This window comes from Amblyomma maculatum, chromosome 4 (genome assembly GCF_055883805.1).
Source record: "Amblyomma maculatum isolate TAMU_Amacu chromosome 4, ASM5588380v1, whole genome shotgun sequence".
Lineage (NCBI taxonomy): Eukaryota > Metazoa > Arthropoda > Arachnida > Ixodida > Ixodidae > Amblyomma > Amblyomma maculatum.
Genome location: NC_139347.1, coordinates 39,748,772 through 39,767,476, shown reverse-complemented (window position 1 = coordinate 39,767,476; position 18,705 = coordinate 39,748,772). Strand labels below are relative to the sequence as shown.

Below are 18,705 nucleotides of genomic sequence, written 5' to 3'. Positions count from 1 at the left end.
GCGAGGGAGAGAGCAGCTAGGTCTTGCCCCGGGCGCCGCTGCGGCCGACCGACGGCACTACATACAACGAAGAGGGCGGTTGTGCGCCACTTGCGGGTGAGCCAGCGCCGGCGGCCGCGTTGTTCGTGGCTACTCAGCATGCATGGCCTCCGTCGCCGATCGAGGGCTGCGAGAGTGAGCGAGTGGCCCCCACTAGACGGGCGCCCCCACTAGGACCGGTTCCAGTGCGGCCATGGCAAGCGCGCCGCGCTGCCGCTGCTGCACCGTTGACGGCGTGGTCGCCTTCATCGGAATCGTCAGCGCGGTAAGGCACCCCAAGACACCGCGGCCGCCCTGCGCGTGTCCGACGACGGCCGCGCCTCACATGTGCGTTGTTTGCCCATCCACGCAGCTCATCCATGTGCTCGAGTTCTTCGCCTTCTGGTACCTGCTGGCCGCCTTCTTCATACTCACCGGGGACGCGCGCCGGCCCGACGACCACTTCTGTGAGCGCCTCAGGCTTTCAGTTCTGGACGGCCGTGGGTGTGACGACGTGTCCACTGTCTCTGACGCAGGGGGCCTGCTGTACCCGGCACTGCTAGTGCTGCACTCGGTGCTGCAGGCAGCCCTCTCCCTGCTGCTGGCAGCCGGCGCACTCAAGAGGCGCAAGGCGTACATCCTACCCTGGATCGTCACCAGCATCATTGAGTGTGCACTGCTCTTCAAGTGCAGCATCTTCCTGGGCCTGCAGTCGGTACATACACGCAGCTGGAATCGCCTCGCCATACCCACGCTTGTCATGCCGCTCGGGACTGGAACGCCGCAGCTAACCGCGCATGATGAATGCGTCCGCTTGGAAAGCTGCCTCTGCCGCCGCTTTCGAGCCGCTCGCTTGTCGACGACTCCAGCATCGAAAGCTGCCTCTGCTGCTGCCTTCGCTATTCGCGAGCTTTCCGCTGCTTGCAGCTTGTGCCCTCTAATGACATGCTCTTTGCTGTACTGTGTTGTGTGCTCGCAATCGGCGACGTGAGTCCCTGGCTGGTGCAGGTCCCATCCAGTGCGTGGATCACCGCGACCACGGTGGCCTTCTCCAGCGTGCAGGTATGTACGTGGGCGATCGACCGCCGCCTCGGGCGCGACGTCGGGTGTTGTGCTCATCGGGTGCCGGCCTCTTCTTCGCGCAGCTCTTCTACGTATCGTGCGTGGTGCTCTACTTCCGGAGGCTTAAGAAGATGGAGCGCGAGATCCAGCCACCCGAGGTTTACAAGTGCCCCTGACCGGGCCGCCGCCGAAGACAACGCTCGGGTACGCGACTTGAATGCGCCCGATTTCGCCACCGTTAGCGGGTGAGGAAAATCGTGCGAACAATCTCACCAGGGGGGAGACGCAAGCGCTTTACTGGAAAGCGCCTTGGGAGCGCCGACACAGTCGGATACTTTTTTCTCCTTTGTTCTGACTTTCTGGCCTAATTCTCGACGGTAAATATATGCTTCAGATAAAATGAGAGCACAATGGAAACTATACCACGCGTGCGTGGCTGGCGACGTTCCTTTGAATTGGGACTGAGTGGGAATTGGGCATCGTGGTGGACGCAACTTCCTTAGGACCTCACTACTTTCTAATCTAATCTTAATTTACTGCTGCTATATGTCCCCGATAATGAGGAATAATTGAAACTGTTTGTCCCCTCAGCGACGCGTTCAGTTGAGTGCCAATTGCGCCAGCATCCCTGGCCAGATTAGAATTTCTGGACGTGTGAAGGCTAGAAACCGAATATCGTGCCATTTGAAATGTTTAATGTTTCGTTTTCAGACAAATTACTGATGCGAACATGTCTTCGTCATGTCTCTGATGGAAAGCGTGTGCTACTACTTGGCGCAGATCGAGTAAAAGTCATGAACATCCGTGCCTGCAAGTCCAGAGGCCACCACCAACGGCAACTGCATGGGCGACTCAAGGACGCAACACGACATGCCAGACAAGGAAACATAGTACCGAGACGCCAATCCTGGCAATGTGCTTCGAAGGATGTACCCCTTTTAGGAGTGGGACCATCAACATCCCGTCTTCGGAATCCTGTGCGCTGAAGAAAGAACACCGGGAGCCAGCTAGCAATTGTCCACGCCCTCTCAGATGCCATAGCCAGACGCATTGCCATAGCCAAGAACTCCATGCTGCTGTACATTGCTATCGCAGTTCATCCTAATGTGCGTACACATTTTGTCACAAACATCATGTACATTATCCTCATCTGCCGGACGCACGGTCACTGCAGAAGTTCGGACTTGTTTCGATCACGCATACAGAGCGGTGCTGTCCGTGAATTGCCTGTACTGGTCATGAAAAATTTGCATTGCTTACATTTTCGCTATAGTTGAGTTCATTGTTCACTTTTCTACTGCGAAAACTCAGCGCATACGCTGAAAACTTTTGCTAAATTCTGCTGAACCTTGAACCAGTGCCATAAAAAAAAATTTACTGAATAAAAAAATCCAACCAGTTGAGCAATGACGTACTATCTCCATTTTTAGGTTTATTGCTGTCATTTCCTTCAAACTCCATAGCTGATCTTATTCCGTGCGGTTGGGATTCCTGAGTGACACTCAGGACTTTTACAAGCGCCACTTAGAACTTTTACAAAAACTTTCGCAGACAAGTTCACGACTCAATGATGAAATACTTCTGGCGCGCGGAACGCAGAAAGCGCCAAAGAGAGCGCGCGATATAGAATTGTTTACAACGGCGACCATCGCACCAAACGTGTGTCCCATATTGCCTTGATTTCAATACAAGAACAGCTGCCTAATTAATTAATTGCTCAACTTAATATAGATGACGTGTTTATCGACTTACCTTACCATCATGTTGTATTTATTTATTTACTCAGATATTTTTTTAATTCAGATCGACTGATCCCACAGGCCACCTTGAATTCCTAATGACACCGTAGAGCAATGTCAACTCCTGCTCACTGTCACGTACGACGCTCCATCACTGTATGGTGACCTGCTGTACGACCAGCTGGGATCACAAGCTGTGCGATAAGCGCCGTCACGTGAACGTGAATTCAGGAAATGAAAGGGTTTATTTTTTGCCTCTTATATTGAACGTGTTGGCGGTTTATGCGGGACGTAGATGTCCTCGACTTTTGCACGACTGGACTTCGCACGTCTGCATGGTTCAGCGCTCAACAGATGGAGGGGCTCAATGCTATAATAGACGGTCTAAAAATACCACCGGTGCTTTGTAAGTGTGCTGCCCATTACGGTGTTTGTATAAAACCGATTCGAGTTCCGGCTTTTTAGTATGCACCTGAGGGTCCAAAGGTTGCGCGGGAAGTACTTGCGAACTGTTGCAAAAAAAAAAAAAGAAAAAAAAAAAAACAGCCTAAAAGCAAGTACGGAACTGCAAGCAAAAACGACTGACAGATATGTGTGTACCGTGTTTCATCACTTCCCGTTTTCAAGCTCATTGGTTTGTGACTCTTAACTGTCATCCCATGCGTCCGGCTACATAAAGTTTCGCAAAAATAATAAAGCACTCGCATTAAACAATTTCTGTGAGGTCACAAATTGAGCTCGGTAAACTTTATAACTGTAGATTTTATACGAAGAAAATTGTCAGCAACGAAGCACTAAGGCAGCTACATACTTTTTGTACGAACTCTATGCAAGCCAAAAGACCCCATACACAACAACGCGTGACGTTGATTTGTTAATAGACACCTCTTTTGTTTTCCGTCGCCGAGATGCTAGTAATGTGTTCTCTTAATGGTTTCAGCCCTTGGCGATTATAAGGGATTTCAGGTCTATTATCCCAAGCTAAGAACAAGCATGCATCAATTGTTATGGAAGCAACCAAAACCGCTCAGAAATGTGTTCCAATTTATTCCATGGCTTAAAAGACAATACATCTAAAACCGAAGACAAATAAAAAAAAAAACATTTGCCCTGCCGTGGCAGTGCAATGGTGAGAGGTTCGACTGTTTTGCCCAAGGATGAGGGATCGAATGCCGGCCGCGGCGGCCGTTTTTCGATGGAGGCGAAAAGCAAGGCGCCGGTGTGCTGTACGATGTCAGCGCACGTAAAGAACTCCGGACGGTCGAAATTTCCGGTGCCCTCCACTACGGCGTCTCTCATAGTCTCACTCACTTCGGGACGTTAAACCCCGTAAACTAAATCAAACGAGCGAGAATTTTAAATACAATGACAACAGCGGATGCGTTTTATCTTCATCCCTCTAAACCTTGTAAGTGCGTCAAATCCTCGTCCTTCGCAGTCTAAATCCTGCTGGGAAAAATGCGCCAGAAACAGGTCCGCTTAAATCCTTGCGCAGTTTCTTTTCTTCTTCGCGTGACAGAACCCGGCCGTTGTAAAGGAAACCGCGGTTGCAGTGTGCGATCGGAACAGGCGCCCATTCTCCGCAAATCAGTAACCCTGAACACGGCGACGTGTTACGTGACTGCGCGACACAACAAAAGACTCTCGGGCAGCGCTTTACTCCGTCGCCGCGCTCGAATTGCTGCGCCGCATAAATAAGTCTCCCAGATAGCGAAGAAAGAATGAAAGAAAGTCGATGGAAGCTATTTCACGGGGAGAAAAACGAGGTGGGAGGGAAAGGACAAACCTGTTAGCTGCTTCCAGCGGTTCGGAAACAGATCTTTACGACTCTACTGCGAGGGTCAGGATGTGCGAGGACGCAAGGGGCGTAAAGTAAGTGTTGCCCGCGCTGTTGTAGCGATAGAAATGATATATGGCCTATTGAAGTTAAAGTTCGGAATGTCCCGTTTGTCAGGAACGAGTGAATTTTTATATACAGCTAGAGATAATACGGTTCCACCATCGGTGCACAAATAAATACATGCATTCGAAGAAGCATGAAGGGAACATCGTTGGCCTTTCACCTTCCGGCAGGGTCAGCTATAAAAAGCGCGGATTCATTCACCGAGATCAGAAAAAAAAAAAAAAAATAGCAAAGCTTTGAGTTTCGTCTATTAGCTGGGAATCACTTGTTTATATACAGATGCCTGTATTACTTTATGGAACGAAATTTAAGAGTAGACTCATTACTTCCACGACATATTTGCACACATTCTGAAAAAGATTCTTGCAATCGGTGCGCGAATTCCACAACGCACCAAAAACCCTCAATCAGGGAGCTCTTGATACAAAGCGATTAAATTTCTCCACAAAGATCGCTTATACTGCAGAAACTTATAAAGCTCGTTGCGCAATCCTGTTAGTGATTTATCGAATGCTGAAGCGCAACTCGGCGCGAAAAATAAGAATCCAAAAGTTTCATTCCATTGAAAGTGTTGCACTGAGAAATCTCCAGCTTATTTAAAAGGGCGTTACGATTCGATAAAGGCACTACATTTTTACGCTTTATGTGCGAGCCAACATTAAGATGCGCGCTCATCGGATCAACGCTCTGAGGCTAATTTTGTCATTCACGGAGTCGTCACAACCCGAGCAATGGCGCAACTAAACGTGCGCTCTCAGAAAGGCCCGAGGTCGCGACATCTTCATTCGGTACAATGGCGCAACAATAAAAGAACGACGGCTGTAAACTTTTCGCCCACGACTGACTCCAGGCTTCGTCAGCATCACTTGCTGTCTCCGTATGCTGAACTGCATTGCAAAACTTGGCTCCCGTATACCCCGTCTCACATGTAACGTGCAGTGTGGTGCAAGCTGGTGGTATACGGACGAATAAAGACCTAGGTACCGAACTTAAAAGGCTTCTATAGCTCGCAGAAGCGTTAATGACGGGCCAGCCATGTTGACCAACCACATTGTGCGAACACGTCAGTCGTTCGCATAAAATTGATCTTCTTTCGGTCCTTTGCGTTCGATCCCAAATTTGCCCATATTAGCCCTTTTTTTAATATTCTGCACAGTGCTGTATGGCTTTGCTATATAAGACGCGGTGGCCGACCGGTGTGGCTTATGTGTTGCCTAATCTCAACCTTCGTCTACGGCTTCCTCTGCAGTCAAGCGGCGCGGTAATCCGAGCTGATAAAGTCCCACGGGGATCGATCGACGTACCCCTCGTCGTCAGCATTGGGGACAAAGAATTCACCCTCAAAAACCAGGCGACCGCAGGGAGCCTGTAGCCTAGTCGACGCCCTCTCGCTCCGACCGAGTGGATGGCGGAAGTATTCCACGAGACTGGTGTATTATTTTCTTACCTCTCTCGAATCTTTATTTTTTTTTCTTTGATATGGGATCTTTATTTCTTCCTGTTCCGTTTTTTTTTTTTTTCCTTCCTTCCTCGGGGGTAATTTCTTTTGTCTCGTTTCGCTGAGCACGCATTTTCTCTCACCACTCTGTCGCGCTCGTACGCTTTGTCAGCATTTTGCCCGATGAGTACCCTTCACTTCGCGTTCGCTTGATTGCGTTTCGTGTTCCTTCGTATTTAATATTTCCAGCTGATTTTTATCGTTGGGCTTGCATGACTTAACTCACCATTTTTTTTTTTTTTTTACATTGTGCAGAAAACAAGCTTTCAACTTAATCCCGAACTATGTGTTCCGCCACTTCTTGTTTCCTCCGCCTCTTCCTTTTTTTTTTATTATTTTACGCCATGCAGATTGCAATCTTTCAACCTAATCCCGAATCAGTTGTTCCGCCACTTCTTGTTTCTTCCGCCTCTTTTTCGATAGACACATTTGCGTTTCCTGTTTTAATGGTTTACGTCTGAGCTGCTTCTTAAGTGGGAGATGTATGGGGTACTTCAAGCGTTTATGCGCTTAAAATCATCCATAAAGGAGATGTATGGGGCACTTCAAGCGTTTATGCGCTTAAAGTCAACCATACATGTAGTCCGCAAGCTTAACGTTGGCACCTGCGAAAGGAAAAAAAAAATGCCTCCGGTATAACCTGCATGACTATGCTTTATGTGACGTCGTAGACATTTATTGTTTTATTCTGAAGACAAGTTTATTTCGAGAAGTTCGCTGCAATACCCAGTTTATACCTCATGGCAACATAAACTAGCTTCGTTAGCACTGTCGAAGGTACCGTTATCTTCCGGTGCATCCAGGCTGTCGCTAATTGCTCACTTCCTGAAGCCTCCACGCATCGATGAACCACAGACAACACATTGTGCTGTCTGGCCTTCGGGCGCGTCCAGTCGATATAAGGATGTGAAATCCCTTTGCTGGCGACTCATCGGCTTGACAAGGCGGAATATACAAGCTGGATATTAGAGGAACATATTTATTTATTTTTTTATTTATTTCGACCTCAAAGGCCCCATTGAAGGGGTATTACATGAGGGAGTGGGTTACAGGGCATATTACTGCTTCGAGTGATGCTTTGAACATTGATGGGTCTGTATGGAGCACGACGTCGGCAGGCAAGTCATTCCAGTCTTTTGCTGTGCGAACGAAACACGAATATAGATGCGCAGATGTGCGGGCTTGCGGAGGATGGGTTGTCTTTTCGTGGTTCGTATGCGGTATGCAGGGATGATAACAGATTCGTGCGGAAGATGATAATAGAATTTATGAAAAAGAGATAGTCTTGCGATGCTACGCCGGTTAGCTAAATTTGATAAATGAGCATTGCATTTTAGTTTCGTTACGCTTTCATGATAAGAATATGCAGAGAAGATGAATCTAGCGGCGCAGTTTTGTATTGCTTCTAGTGTGTTAGAAAGATTAAGTTGATTATTGTCCCAAATAGCGCATGCATATTCTAGTTTGGGCCGTACAAATGTTACATAGGCTAGTGATTTTAACGATGGTGGTGCTAGACGTAGTGTTCGCCGAAAATACCCCAGGACTCGATTTGCTTCTTTAGAAATTTGAGTTACGTGGTATGTCCACTTAAGATCATGTGTTAAAGGCCAAGGTATTTATATGTGGTTACTGCTGCAATTTCTGAATTAGCTATTAGGTACTTAAAAGGTGGTTCAGAGGGACGCCTGTGAAAAGAAAGTAAAGAAGTTTTTTTCACGTTAAGAGACATGAGCCATTTACTGCACCAAGTTAAAATGCGATCAATGTCAGATTGAAGAAGTTGGCGATCACTGTGAGTGATTATGGGACGGTACACAACACAATCGTCAGCAAATAGGCGTATGTTAGAGCATATGTCAGTTGGCAGGTCGTTTATATAGATAAGAAAAAGCAGGGGCCCCAGGACTGTGACCTGGGGTACCCCAGATATAACAGAGGAGTGAGAAGAAGAGCATTTATTAGCGAGGACAAACTGTTGCCGGTTAGTTAGAAAGTTACGAAGCCAGTCAAGTACCAAGGATTTGAGATTAAGCCGTGAAAGTTTCAAAAAAAGCCACCGGTGGGGAACTTTGTCAAACGCCTTTTCGAAATCTAAGAAGAGGGCGTCCACTAGAATGTTGTGATCAAGGTTGTAGCTTAGGTCATTAATAAATAGGGCTAACTGTGTGTCGCAAGAAAAGCCCTTTATAAAACCATGTTGGCTGGCGTGAAAGAAATTAACAGATAAAAGAAATTTCATAACGTGAGAAAAGATTACATGTTCCATTAGTTTAGACGGTACGCTAGTAATGGATATAGGGGAAGGAAATGACTCAAAATGGAATCATTCTGTTACATCCGGGTCCGCGTCGGTGCGCGTCGCAGGGAGAGGAATAACCCAATGTAAACACGTTATAGCGTGAACTATACTAGGTGGCAGATGTCGTGCGCCAGCTTTCTTAAAGGCAACTGTGGAATACTGTAAAATGCTGTTGTAAACATATTAATAGAAATGGTCTTATTATCCAATGAGTAGCGAAATGCTGCTTTTAAGCTTTGTCCTGTGCTCAATACCTAGTGGTTAAGACTGCCATAAAAGACCAGTGAGGCCCGTTTTTGAAGATAACCGCAGAACATTACGCACATCCACAGATATATTGATTGCTGCGAGGCAGCCTTACGGCGGCCTAAGAAATTGTGTTCATAGAAAGTTACCGTTAACAAATCGGTTTGTACAGAATTTCTGGGTATCCCGTTTCACGTAGCTTAACTTGTGTTAGTTATATATAGTTAAGATGCGTTATTTCGGCTATTTATTCGCTCCATAACCGCCCCTGAATGCTCCGTTGGATTGCCGCGTATCCAGTCTGGGGAGAAGCCTTCATTTCTGTGAGGAATGGCCGACTCCCCAAGGACGGGTGGGAGGAGACCACATCTGACGGTGCGTGGAGAGACCAGCGAGCACTTCGTCTGCTGCCACTATTCCGTCCTGACATCCGAGAAGTGCCCCTCCGGGCGATATTAGGCCGATTGGTTTGGACCCTCGATCGATTGCGGAAGCCAAGACCCCGAGATCGTGGCTCCATCTTCCACCGGCACAGGAAGCAACGTGGCAGCTTCTCCGAAGACATTCCAAGACTTCATTATATATATATATATATATATATATATATATATATATATATATATATATATATATATATATATATATATATATATATATATATATATATATATATATATAGAGAGAGAGAGAGAATAAGAGAAGCTCTCTATGATACACAAGTTAACGAAACCAACGGTAAGAGAGGCCGAGAAAATCACCGGAGATGTTTTCAATTTCCGCCGTTGACGTGAACTCGAACTCCAGTCTGTTTATGAGTAAAAGGAATTAAATACGAAATAGAAAAAATATATTGCCGCGAATTGAAACCCACGACTTCCAACTTCGCATCTGGAGATCTAGCATCCGCAGCCATGTTTTTTTTTTCTACTTTATAATTATATATAACCCTTAAAACCGAATTCAGTTCAAATTCATGACAGCAGCAGAAATAAAAAAAAAAAAAAATCCCCATGCTTTCCTCAGCCTAGCTAACTGTTGGCGCGCGCACGCACTCGCACACGGGTACACACACACACGCGCGCGCGCGCATAAGCACACAAAAAGTAATCCCCTCATGCATGGGCGCCTTCAAACGCATTAATTTTCCAGCGCCCTCCTTTCATTCCCATATATATATATATATATATATATATATATATATATATATATATATATATATATATATATATATATATATATATATATATATATGTCCGCCTACTCCACGAGCGTACAGTAGCCAAGCGGGCATGGTTATGTGCCTTCATTTGAACTCCACCCCTTTTTCTGTATTTTTGCCCCTCCCCTTTGGATATAGATTAAATCTAATAGAACAAACAAAATTCTCACCAGAAAACAAAATAATAAAAAGCCTTTGGAGTCGCGCTACCACGCCAGATCTTAGCTCGTCGAGACCGAGATACGGTCTGTCGCGCGGCCCAAGACGTCTGGCCTTCGTAACGGTGCTACGTTCAGCCCGTTGCAAATTTCCCCTGCCGCCAAGACTTAACGGGCTGAAAAGCTGCTTGTGTTTGCGTGCATGCGTGTTGGCTTTAACGGCTGATATGCGCAAGGTGTGCCAGGTAAGGCGAGTGAAGTGTTTAAAAAGTAATTTGCGCCTAATGAAAGTGGGGCAGTGCCAGAACAAGATTAGAGTTTTAGTTTACAAGTTAAATCCACTACTGTGACAGGGTAAATAGTAATAGGGTCCATAGGAAAAAATCTGCTGCACAAATATGGCACAGCACTGGTTGAAAAATCGGAGCAAGTATTTTATAAAAACAACGTTTAAAGAGCAACAGCATTCTTCATTGCGCGTGGGATGGTCGTCTGAATCTACAATTTACATGTAAGTTTTCATTAAGAGGTTCAAGACGCGCCAAAACTTCGAAGGATTATTTAAAAGAAGTGACGGAAGCGTCCCGGGAAAGAAAGTGTGCCGCATCTGTTTGACAGCTACGCGATAAGGATTCAAAGCTACACGATAACCAAGGATCAGGTTTATTGCTTTGTTTTACAGACTGAAAAATGCATTTATTTATTTATTTTTTGTTCAGCAACCTTTTCAGTGTAACGTACGGTAAACCACACTGATCGCTGTTTCCTAGAGGTCAACGGTTCGTTAGCTGCGGGGCGTAAACGTACGTAGTCTGAGTAAAAGTGGTATATAACACGCAGCAGGCGGCGATAAAATGAGGCGCAGTCATGATTTTCTCGGCCCCAGATGGCGTTGCAACGCAGTTTTCCCTAATGCCATCTGATAATTAGTTTTTCCGAGGTCCACCACCGACTGCATGTTGTATACCACTTTTTCCTCTCGACTGTATATACGCATACACAGAAATAAAGTTACATATCTTGTTGCCAGATATATCTGGCAACTAGAGATGTAATTTTACCTGGCAACAAGAAATATAACTTTATTCTTAATACCCAAATAATACCCAGTCCATACCTTAAATAGCCCAATATGTAAAATCAGGATCTGAGTGATAAAGTTATCAATTACTTCTATACTAGAGAGCACTTGTTCTGACCGAATTGGGCACAGGGCTTTTTTGTTGGCAGACAGAAGTGAGGAATAGACTTGGCAAAATTAATGACCGGTAGAGAGTAGATAATCAAATGCATGCCATATCAGCTCTATGCCTAACCTCTCTGATGCCACATTTTCTCGTTTTTGTGATCAAGCGGTGCCGTCTTTACGACTGACCTTTGAAGGGTCTCATATTCTGCGAAAGTTTGATAAGTTCCAATTCGTTCAGACTCGTCAGCATTGCGCTTTATTTATTTATTTATTTATTTGGCAATGCTTTGAAGAGGGGTGGATTTTTACAAAATCTATCAATACACGCAGGTGGGGATCTCCTGCCGATTTAATGCCCCTAAGAATCTATTGATTTTATACCCGTAAAACATGATATCTCGAAGCTTGGGTGCTCTAGCTATATGGTACGCGTTCGGATACAGGTGCGGATTTTACTGGGCGGCGAAAAAAGTTATAGAAAAACCATGCCGCATCCCCTCCCCTTTTTTCTTGACAAAAAGTTTAAAAGATACACGGTTCGGATAGGACAGCCCCCTGCAAGAGCGAACAACAAATTCGTCCCTGTTTGGAAGTTGCTTTCTCACTAACCTCCGTGTCGAGCACGAGGATGCCCGAATAACGCAAAGGAAGTCATTTTTTTAGTTTAATACCCTCGTACAATACGGGCGCAAGAAGCGTCAAGATAGTGCACACAGCGCACAGTATTGCGCCCTGCAAACCACAAGACATCTAATGCTATCACCGCCCGGAGAACAAATAGTATGTGAAAAGCAGCTGTTTGTTTGTTGTTGTTTTTTCTTGTGTTGTGAGGTGACGTGTTGAGGGCGCATGATGGTGATGGAGGTGATGGTTGTTGCAGTGAGTGTTCGGTTATGGGTGGAGGTGTGGAGGAAGATTGATTTTAAAGGCACAAAGGCAGTTCGTCCAAAGAGCTCAGGTCCGCCCAAGGTAAGTTCCAAGACGATCGTTCTCTGACAACTTTTCAAGCCCGGGTAAGCGAAACATTAGGTTAGGACAGAGCATATGCCCACTAAATTCCAAACCGTTGGGTGACCAACAACACAGCGGGGATCGAATCTCGCACATCCGGCATACGCGACAGATGCTCGAGCCATTAATTAATCTACCGCCATTTTTTTTGGTCAACATTGTATACGTCAAACTGTCTATGGTTGTGTGGAATTGCGACTTGATCGGTACCATTGACGCAGGTAGCACTAGTAAAAAAAGAAGGAAAAAGAATTTGGTCTGTATGAGTAGGTAAACTAAAAGGCAGGCATCCTTCCTGCCTTCTTAATTTTTTTTTTTTTTGTGCGATTCACTAATAAAATAAGAAAATCTGAAATTAAACGAGCCAGCATGTTTACATGCACCATATGCGCATGAACTTGCAGCACCTCGGGTTCGAAAGTGTAGGCTCATTATTTCTCAAAGCCATCGAAAATCAATTCCCCATTACTTAGCTTAGCTGTCTCAGCTTTCGCGTACCAGCGCACGCGTGAACATCACAATGCTCGCGCCAGACATCGCTTCGTTGACTGTTGCGATTGGCTGAGCTAACCAGGAACTTATCTCACGTTAGGAAATTTATGAACGACATGTATATAACGTCAGAATTGGCAAACTGCTCACTGACCGCCTGCAGAAAAGCCCTTTAGATCACTTCTGGATGCCCACACGGAGAAGGACTGTCCTTGACTAGCCTCTATCCCTGCCCCCCCCCTTGCGATCCCGATTGAATGGTAGCCAATATCAGAACATAATGTAACTCTTCGGGATTTCTCTTATATCTCTCCTTGTCATACTTTCTGTAGTAGTTGTATGATACTGCTATTGTATACATGCAAATGGAGGAGGGAAAAATACTCTCTGTCGGGGATTGGTCAAGGTTTGAACGATGACATCTCGGTACTGAAAACATATATTTCGCAATAATGTAATTGGAAGCATAAACGTTCTTATTAAAGTAGAAAGTTGGTGAAATAGACCATTACTTGCTGGAGATAGGAAGGCATAAAATGAAATAGCCTGTCAAAGAAATAGAAAGAAAACTTCAGAAGATGAAAAGGGGGAATACTATATAAAGAAAGCGCTCTTCAGCGGAGTACACATTCCTCTTGTTTTGTCCAAACGAATCCGGCAATACAGACCGTGCCTTTCCTTGCTTCGGAATACCTTCATTCTGAGCATGCATGATCAGCATAATGATGATGACCACGGGGACGCCGTTGTTAGATTAAAGGACAGCTCGGGAAAACAAACCTAAGCAATCCTAAAAAGAACCCATACGAGCTGCTAGGAATTTATTATGCTTCTTGTCAGCCAATTCGCAATCATGCTCGAATCATCCGCGCTTGGGGAAGGGCTCTCATTTGCGGGAATGCAAATCAGCCCTGCTTCGCCTTTTTTATCAAACACGGGATGGACATGGACGGACAAAAAAGAAAAAGGAAAACCTTACCGATGTTTATAAGAACAAAAATTAAGAGCAGGACGTGCAAATGGGCACATGACGAAGAGCAGGGGTCTTCGCAAAGCACCGCGTCTTCCGTTCACATGCATACTGCAAGTGCATGCGTAAACGACGCCGTTGCATGCCTCGGCCGCCATGAGCTGCCGCATCGACGGACTGGTTGGGCCCTCTCATCGGTTTTCCGACTGTCCGGCGCCGTCTCGGTCGGTACCATTAATTAAGGCTCGCTCTCTGCCCGTCCTTGCTCTTATACATTCGTGCGCGGCACGCCGACCTCGATCGCTCTCTCGCGCGGCCCACCGTAGTTTCAGGCTTCCGCTCGTTTCTCTGGTGCGGTCCGGTGGGCGCGCTGTGCCAGCGGCGAGAAGCCGCGTAATGCCGCGTGGTCACGAATCTAGGAAGGCTTCACGTGACCGACGATCTCTGCCGCCCGGCCAGGCATGTTGTGCGGCGAAGAAGCGAGGAGCACGTATGGTTTTCGATGCGCGCGCTGATTGCACGTATCTCGTTGCTGTTCAAATTGCGAGTGCTTAGTCATTCGGAGAGGGTCACCCGATTATATTATTGCGTTTTGGTTTTTATTGTTTAGCAACACTCCGTGGCTTTTGAGGATGACCATTTCAGAAGCTGGACAAATATAAATATGTAAATGATTCTGTACGTATGTATACGTAATAACCCATAAGTAGATCTAATGCAACGGCAAATCGCCAGAGGTATGCAGAAAAGGCGCATAAAGGCATGCGTGTATACGTGCTTTCTTCCATGGTAGGAAAATATCACCGTCAGCCAACTATTCGATAAGATGACTCGTCCTCGTCTGGGCCAAGTTTCCGTGTCTTAATTAGCATATAACGTCTACACATATATATTTTTATACATTTCTATATGGTTTACCATATTTTAATTACGTTTTTAAGACAATCTGTGTTCCTTTTTTTCATGTTTACATGCTTATGTATGTGTGACCTCCTCGCGACGTTCTTCAAACGTTTAAAACAGAGTAATAGAGAAGATCTCTTTGGCCCTAAAATGAAGCCCATTATTGCCACGCTTGGCATTATTTGCCATAAACTAACTACCATCTGTAACCTGTCACGTAACTCTAGCACTTTCCACACAGGCATGGAAAAAAATACCACTAAGGTTGTGGTTTTACAAATAGGTGGATCAAAAGGCGATTTAAGTAATTGCAGACCAATAACAGTTCTGCCAATATTTATTTTCAAAATGGTTCGAGGTTAGAAAAAAAACTTGGGTAGAGCTGTTTAGATGTGATAATGCAAAAGCATTAACACGACCGCCCAGGAGCCTTTTCACACTGCAGCCTACAGAGCCAACCCGACCGCCACTCCCGTGCTTATGCAAGCACTCACGTGCTGGAATCCACTCGTAATGCTCGTTCATCGGCGCGCAACGCTTTAATCACACAATGAGAGATGCTTCGAACCGGACTTCAGCAGTCGCTGTCGCGTTGTCGACGGAATCGATACTTAATGCACCAAGAACTCATACGCTCCTTCAAAACATCACACATGTCAACGAGCGTTGCGGCCGCCGCGCGCGGGAGAAGAGTTCCGGCCTACAGAGAATGTGGCAAGACGCCCGCCCGCAGACCAAGTCGATGTGGATGGTCCGCTCTCCATGTGTGCTGGCGCGTGGCTGGCGGAACGCACAAGAACGTGCGTAGAGAGTGCCCTTGCCGCGAAAACCGCACGATGACCACACACACTCGTCACTACTCTCCTCGCACGCATGCTTTGATAGGCCTCATCTTTCCAGTTCCAAGTGCTCGCGTTTTCTTCGTACTGCTGCCGACGAACAGATCGGTAGCGTGAAAGTGGCAACCCTGCCGATGGTTCTTTCGATCAATGGGACTGGTAATATATTTCGCTTTATATACACTAGACTTCATTTCTTTTTTCAATAACTATTCTAACCATTTCAGCTCAGGTTTCAGCTCCAGTGTTTTGCAGAACTTGCATTCCTTGTTCAAAAAGGAATGGTCCTTAACGACATGAAAAACAGGAAAATAACATTGGGGATATTCATTGATTTCTCCAAAGCCTGCGAAAGAATAAACTATATTACTCCCATCAAAATGCCTATTTACGGTATTAGGCGCACATCACTTGTATTAATTCGCAGTTATGCCGGCCTCGTTGCAGTTGTGCAGATAGCTATAGAGCGCTTGGGTGGTTCTGCTCGTGTGGGACAGTCTGACGGCGGCTTCCATATCCTGCTACATTCGCCCGACCGTTCTTTGAACATCAGCGCCGGGCCTATTCCCACAGTCTGGTCTGCTCGCACATGCCTGGCGCCTTCTCCACACATAGCCAAGTTGGTCCGCCAGTGACCGCCCCCGACGTTGGTTTTTTTTTTTCATTCCCGAGCACAGCGCATGCGCCCCCCCCCCCCCCCCCCCCCCACCTACCCTCCCAGCAGTGAAGGTATCCAGCATGTCTACGTCACGAGAACGTTCTCGCTATTTTCTTTTTATTTTATGAAACTTAGGGTTCATGAATCTAACCACTCATTAAAGGGACTGCTACCCCATGCAAGTCTGCTTCCACAGGGTGGGCGTCGTTCCAGGTAACTCGGGGCTACGTTTCACACTCTCGCGGCCATCTTTTGATGGAGGCTGAAGGCGCGGAGTCCTCATGAAGGCATCGCAATGTCCTATCTTCAGGTCGGTTCAGTTAGGCCAAGGTCCCACAGGCTCTTGGCCGACTGCTTGGCCCAGCAGCCGTGGTAGGAGATGTTCGTGCTCGATACCGTCACTGGGTCCTGGGTCGAGAAGGTCTTGATTAGAGTACTTAACCACCTTGTTTTTATGGGGTTCGGCATCTGAGATTCGAAGCCCCACCACTTGAAGATCCAGGATCACCGCCTGGTCCTCCCGTTTGAGCTCCAGATCGGCGATTTGCTTGCCAATTGAAGTCTTGAAGTGGGGCTCCTCTCGCACCGGCTAAACCACGTCCTGAAGAAGGTTGGTCAAATACCGGACGATGACGTTGCGTCGGCGGATTCTGGAGTGGTGTGATCTGGGACACTGCTGAATAATGTGCTCCAGGGATTCCGGAGACTTGTAGCCGACCAAACAGGTTATTGATAAGTAGATGCCACGCTTGGCCTTGGTGAAGTTAGAGAGCAAATTCACTCGGAGTTTCACTAGATTAATTCCAAGTCAGTCAGAGGGATGGTACCTTCTCCCACCCAACGGGAGGAATCGGGGCAGTTGGCCGCATCTCGGATTCCACGTCTTCAGTGCTCTCGTGTAGCAGGTCTCGCCAACGATATCTGTCTTGGCTGAGGATTTTGATGGTTGACGTCTTATAGTGAGAAAGTTCGACGGCTTTCTGGAGCACCCACGAGACTGCCACGAGATCGCCACGAGATCGCCGTCGGCCGGGGCGATCGCTCGGCCAACGCATGCTGTTCACGCGTGAGCCATTCTGCTCAAACGCTGCTTCTCAATGCAGTACACACCGCGGGAGACAAGAGAGTCATAGTTAATCGAGTCCGGGGCAGCAGCACCACCGCCATGCGCGCTTAGTGGTATCGGCAACGCTGCAACGACGATCGCATCAACTCACCTGCGTCACCTGTTTGTCGTGCTAGCGCTTGCCCTCGTTCCTTCCAGCCCATCTTGGGGTTCTGCTGGTGTGCGACAGGCTGCGGCGGCTTGCTTGTCCCGGTACACTCGCCCCATCATCCTTGGAACATCGGCGCCGACACCCGGTTCCTCACGGCTACCGGATTTCGACCGACTGGGCAGCTCGCACTTGCCCAGCGCCTTCCCCACCTATAACCAAATTGGCCCGCCAGAGACTGCCCCGACGTTTGCTTTTCCTCATGCCCGAGTATAACGCATGCGCCCCCCAGTGATGATAGGCTGCATGTATGTCCACGTCACCATAGCGTTTTCGCTACTTGAAGACCATCATGCGCGCTCATAGTTGGCTCGACAGCGCTTCAACGATGATCGCATCAACTCATCTGAGTCGCTTCGTGCAGGTAAATTATCAATTTTCGCTATTTACGCGACGTACCAGTTATGCGGCGTTTCTTTTGCCGCCAAGCCCTCAGTGTTGTTTCGCCATTGTCTCTGAATGTCTCGGTGTCACTCGTCAACTGCTGACCTTGGCGGGTGTCGTTCAGCCAAAGCTCCTTTAGTCGCTCTTCTACTTCGTCAGGGCCTTCTGCTTGCCCTGCAAGACCCTGAGCAAGCACCTCTGCCCGAAGAACAATTCGAATTGCATGACAGAAAATTACAGCGCTGTGATATCAGATCCAGACTAACCGAAACTGAAAAAGACTTTGCGTCGTACGTCACAATTAAAAAAAGACGTGAACGATGTTCGGGACTTTCGAAGCAGAATGGGACTCCGAGGATATATGCATGCCCTTGCAATTTGCTGTTCTTTGGCATACAAGAAACTGATGCAGAAACTTCGGTTGAACCTCAACGTTTGGTCGAACATTTGTGCGAAAACAAACTACACATAACAATATTAACACTATGGAAATTGAAAGAGCTCGTAGACTTTGAAGGTTTCTCGTTAAACCCCCCCCCCCCCCAAAAAAAAAAAAAAAAAAACAAGGCCGTTCATCGTTAACTTTGCGCATTTTAAACAAAAAAAATTATTTCACTAACAAACTACAGAACGCTAACTTCAGTATTTCTGAAGATTACTCGATATAAACTTTTTGTAAGGAAGCAGTTACTCTCATTCGAAAAGACCAAAGGGAAAAAGTAAAGCTTCATCACAATAAGTCATTATCGGCAACACCACTTACACTTATGATCGCGCCAAAGAGATTGTCATAGCCACTACAAGATACTTCTCAGAAGTCAAAACTCCGCTCCTTGTCCA

The 18,705-nt window shown here is 46.7% G+C and overlaps 1 protein-coding gene across 2 annotated transcripts; it reads left to right on the top strand.

Moving 5' to 3' along the window:
* Window positions 1-232: 232 nt before the first annotated feature.
* LOC146190787 (uncharacterized) lies at window positions 233-2,470 on the top strand. Of its 2 annotated transcripts, none has more exons than XR_014706332.1 (6): window positions 233-304; window positions 392-485; window positions 555-733; window positions 1,027-1,080; window positions 1,164-1,325; window positions 1,861-2,470. XR_014706332.1 is itself a non-coding variant. In XM_084599841.1 (6 exons), the coding sequence occupies exons 1-5, from the start codon at window positions 233-235 to the stop codon at window positions 1,254-1,256; spliced, it is 492 nt and encodes a 163-aa protein (XP_084455967.1). In that variant the 3' UTR covers window positions 1,257-1,284; window positions 1,861-2,470. The 2 variants fall into 2 exon arrangements, 1 of the variants encoding a protein (XP_084455967.1); XM_084599841.1 differs by having other exon boundaries at window positions 1,164-1,284.
* Window positions 2,471-18,705: the final 16,235 nt, after the last annotated feature.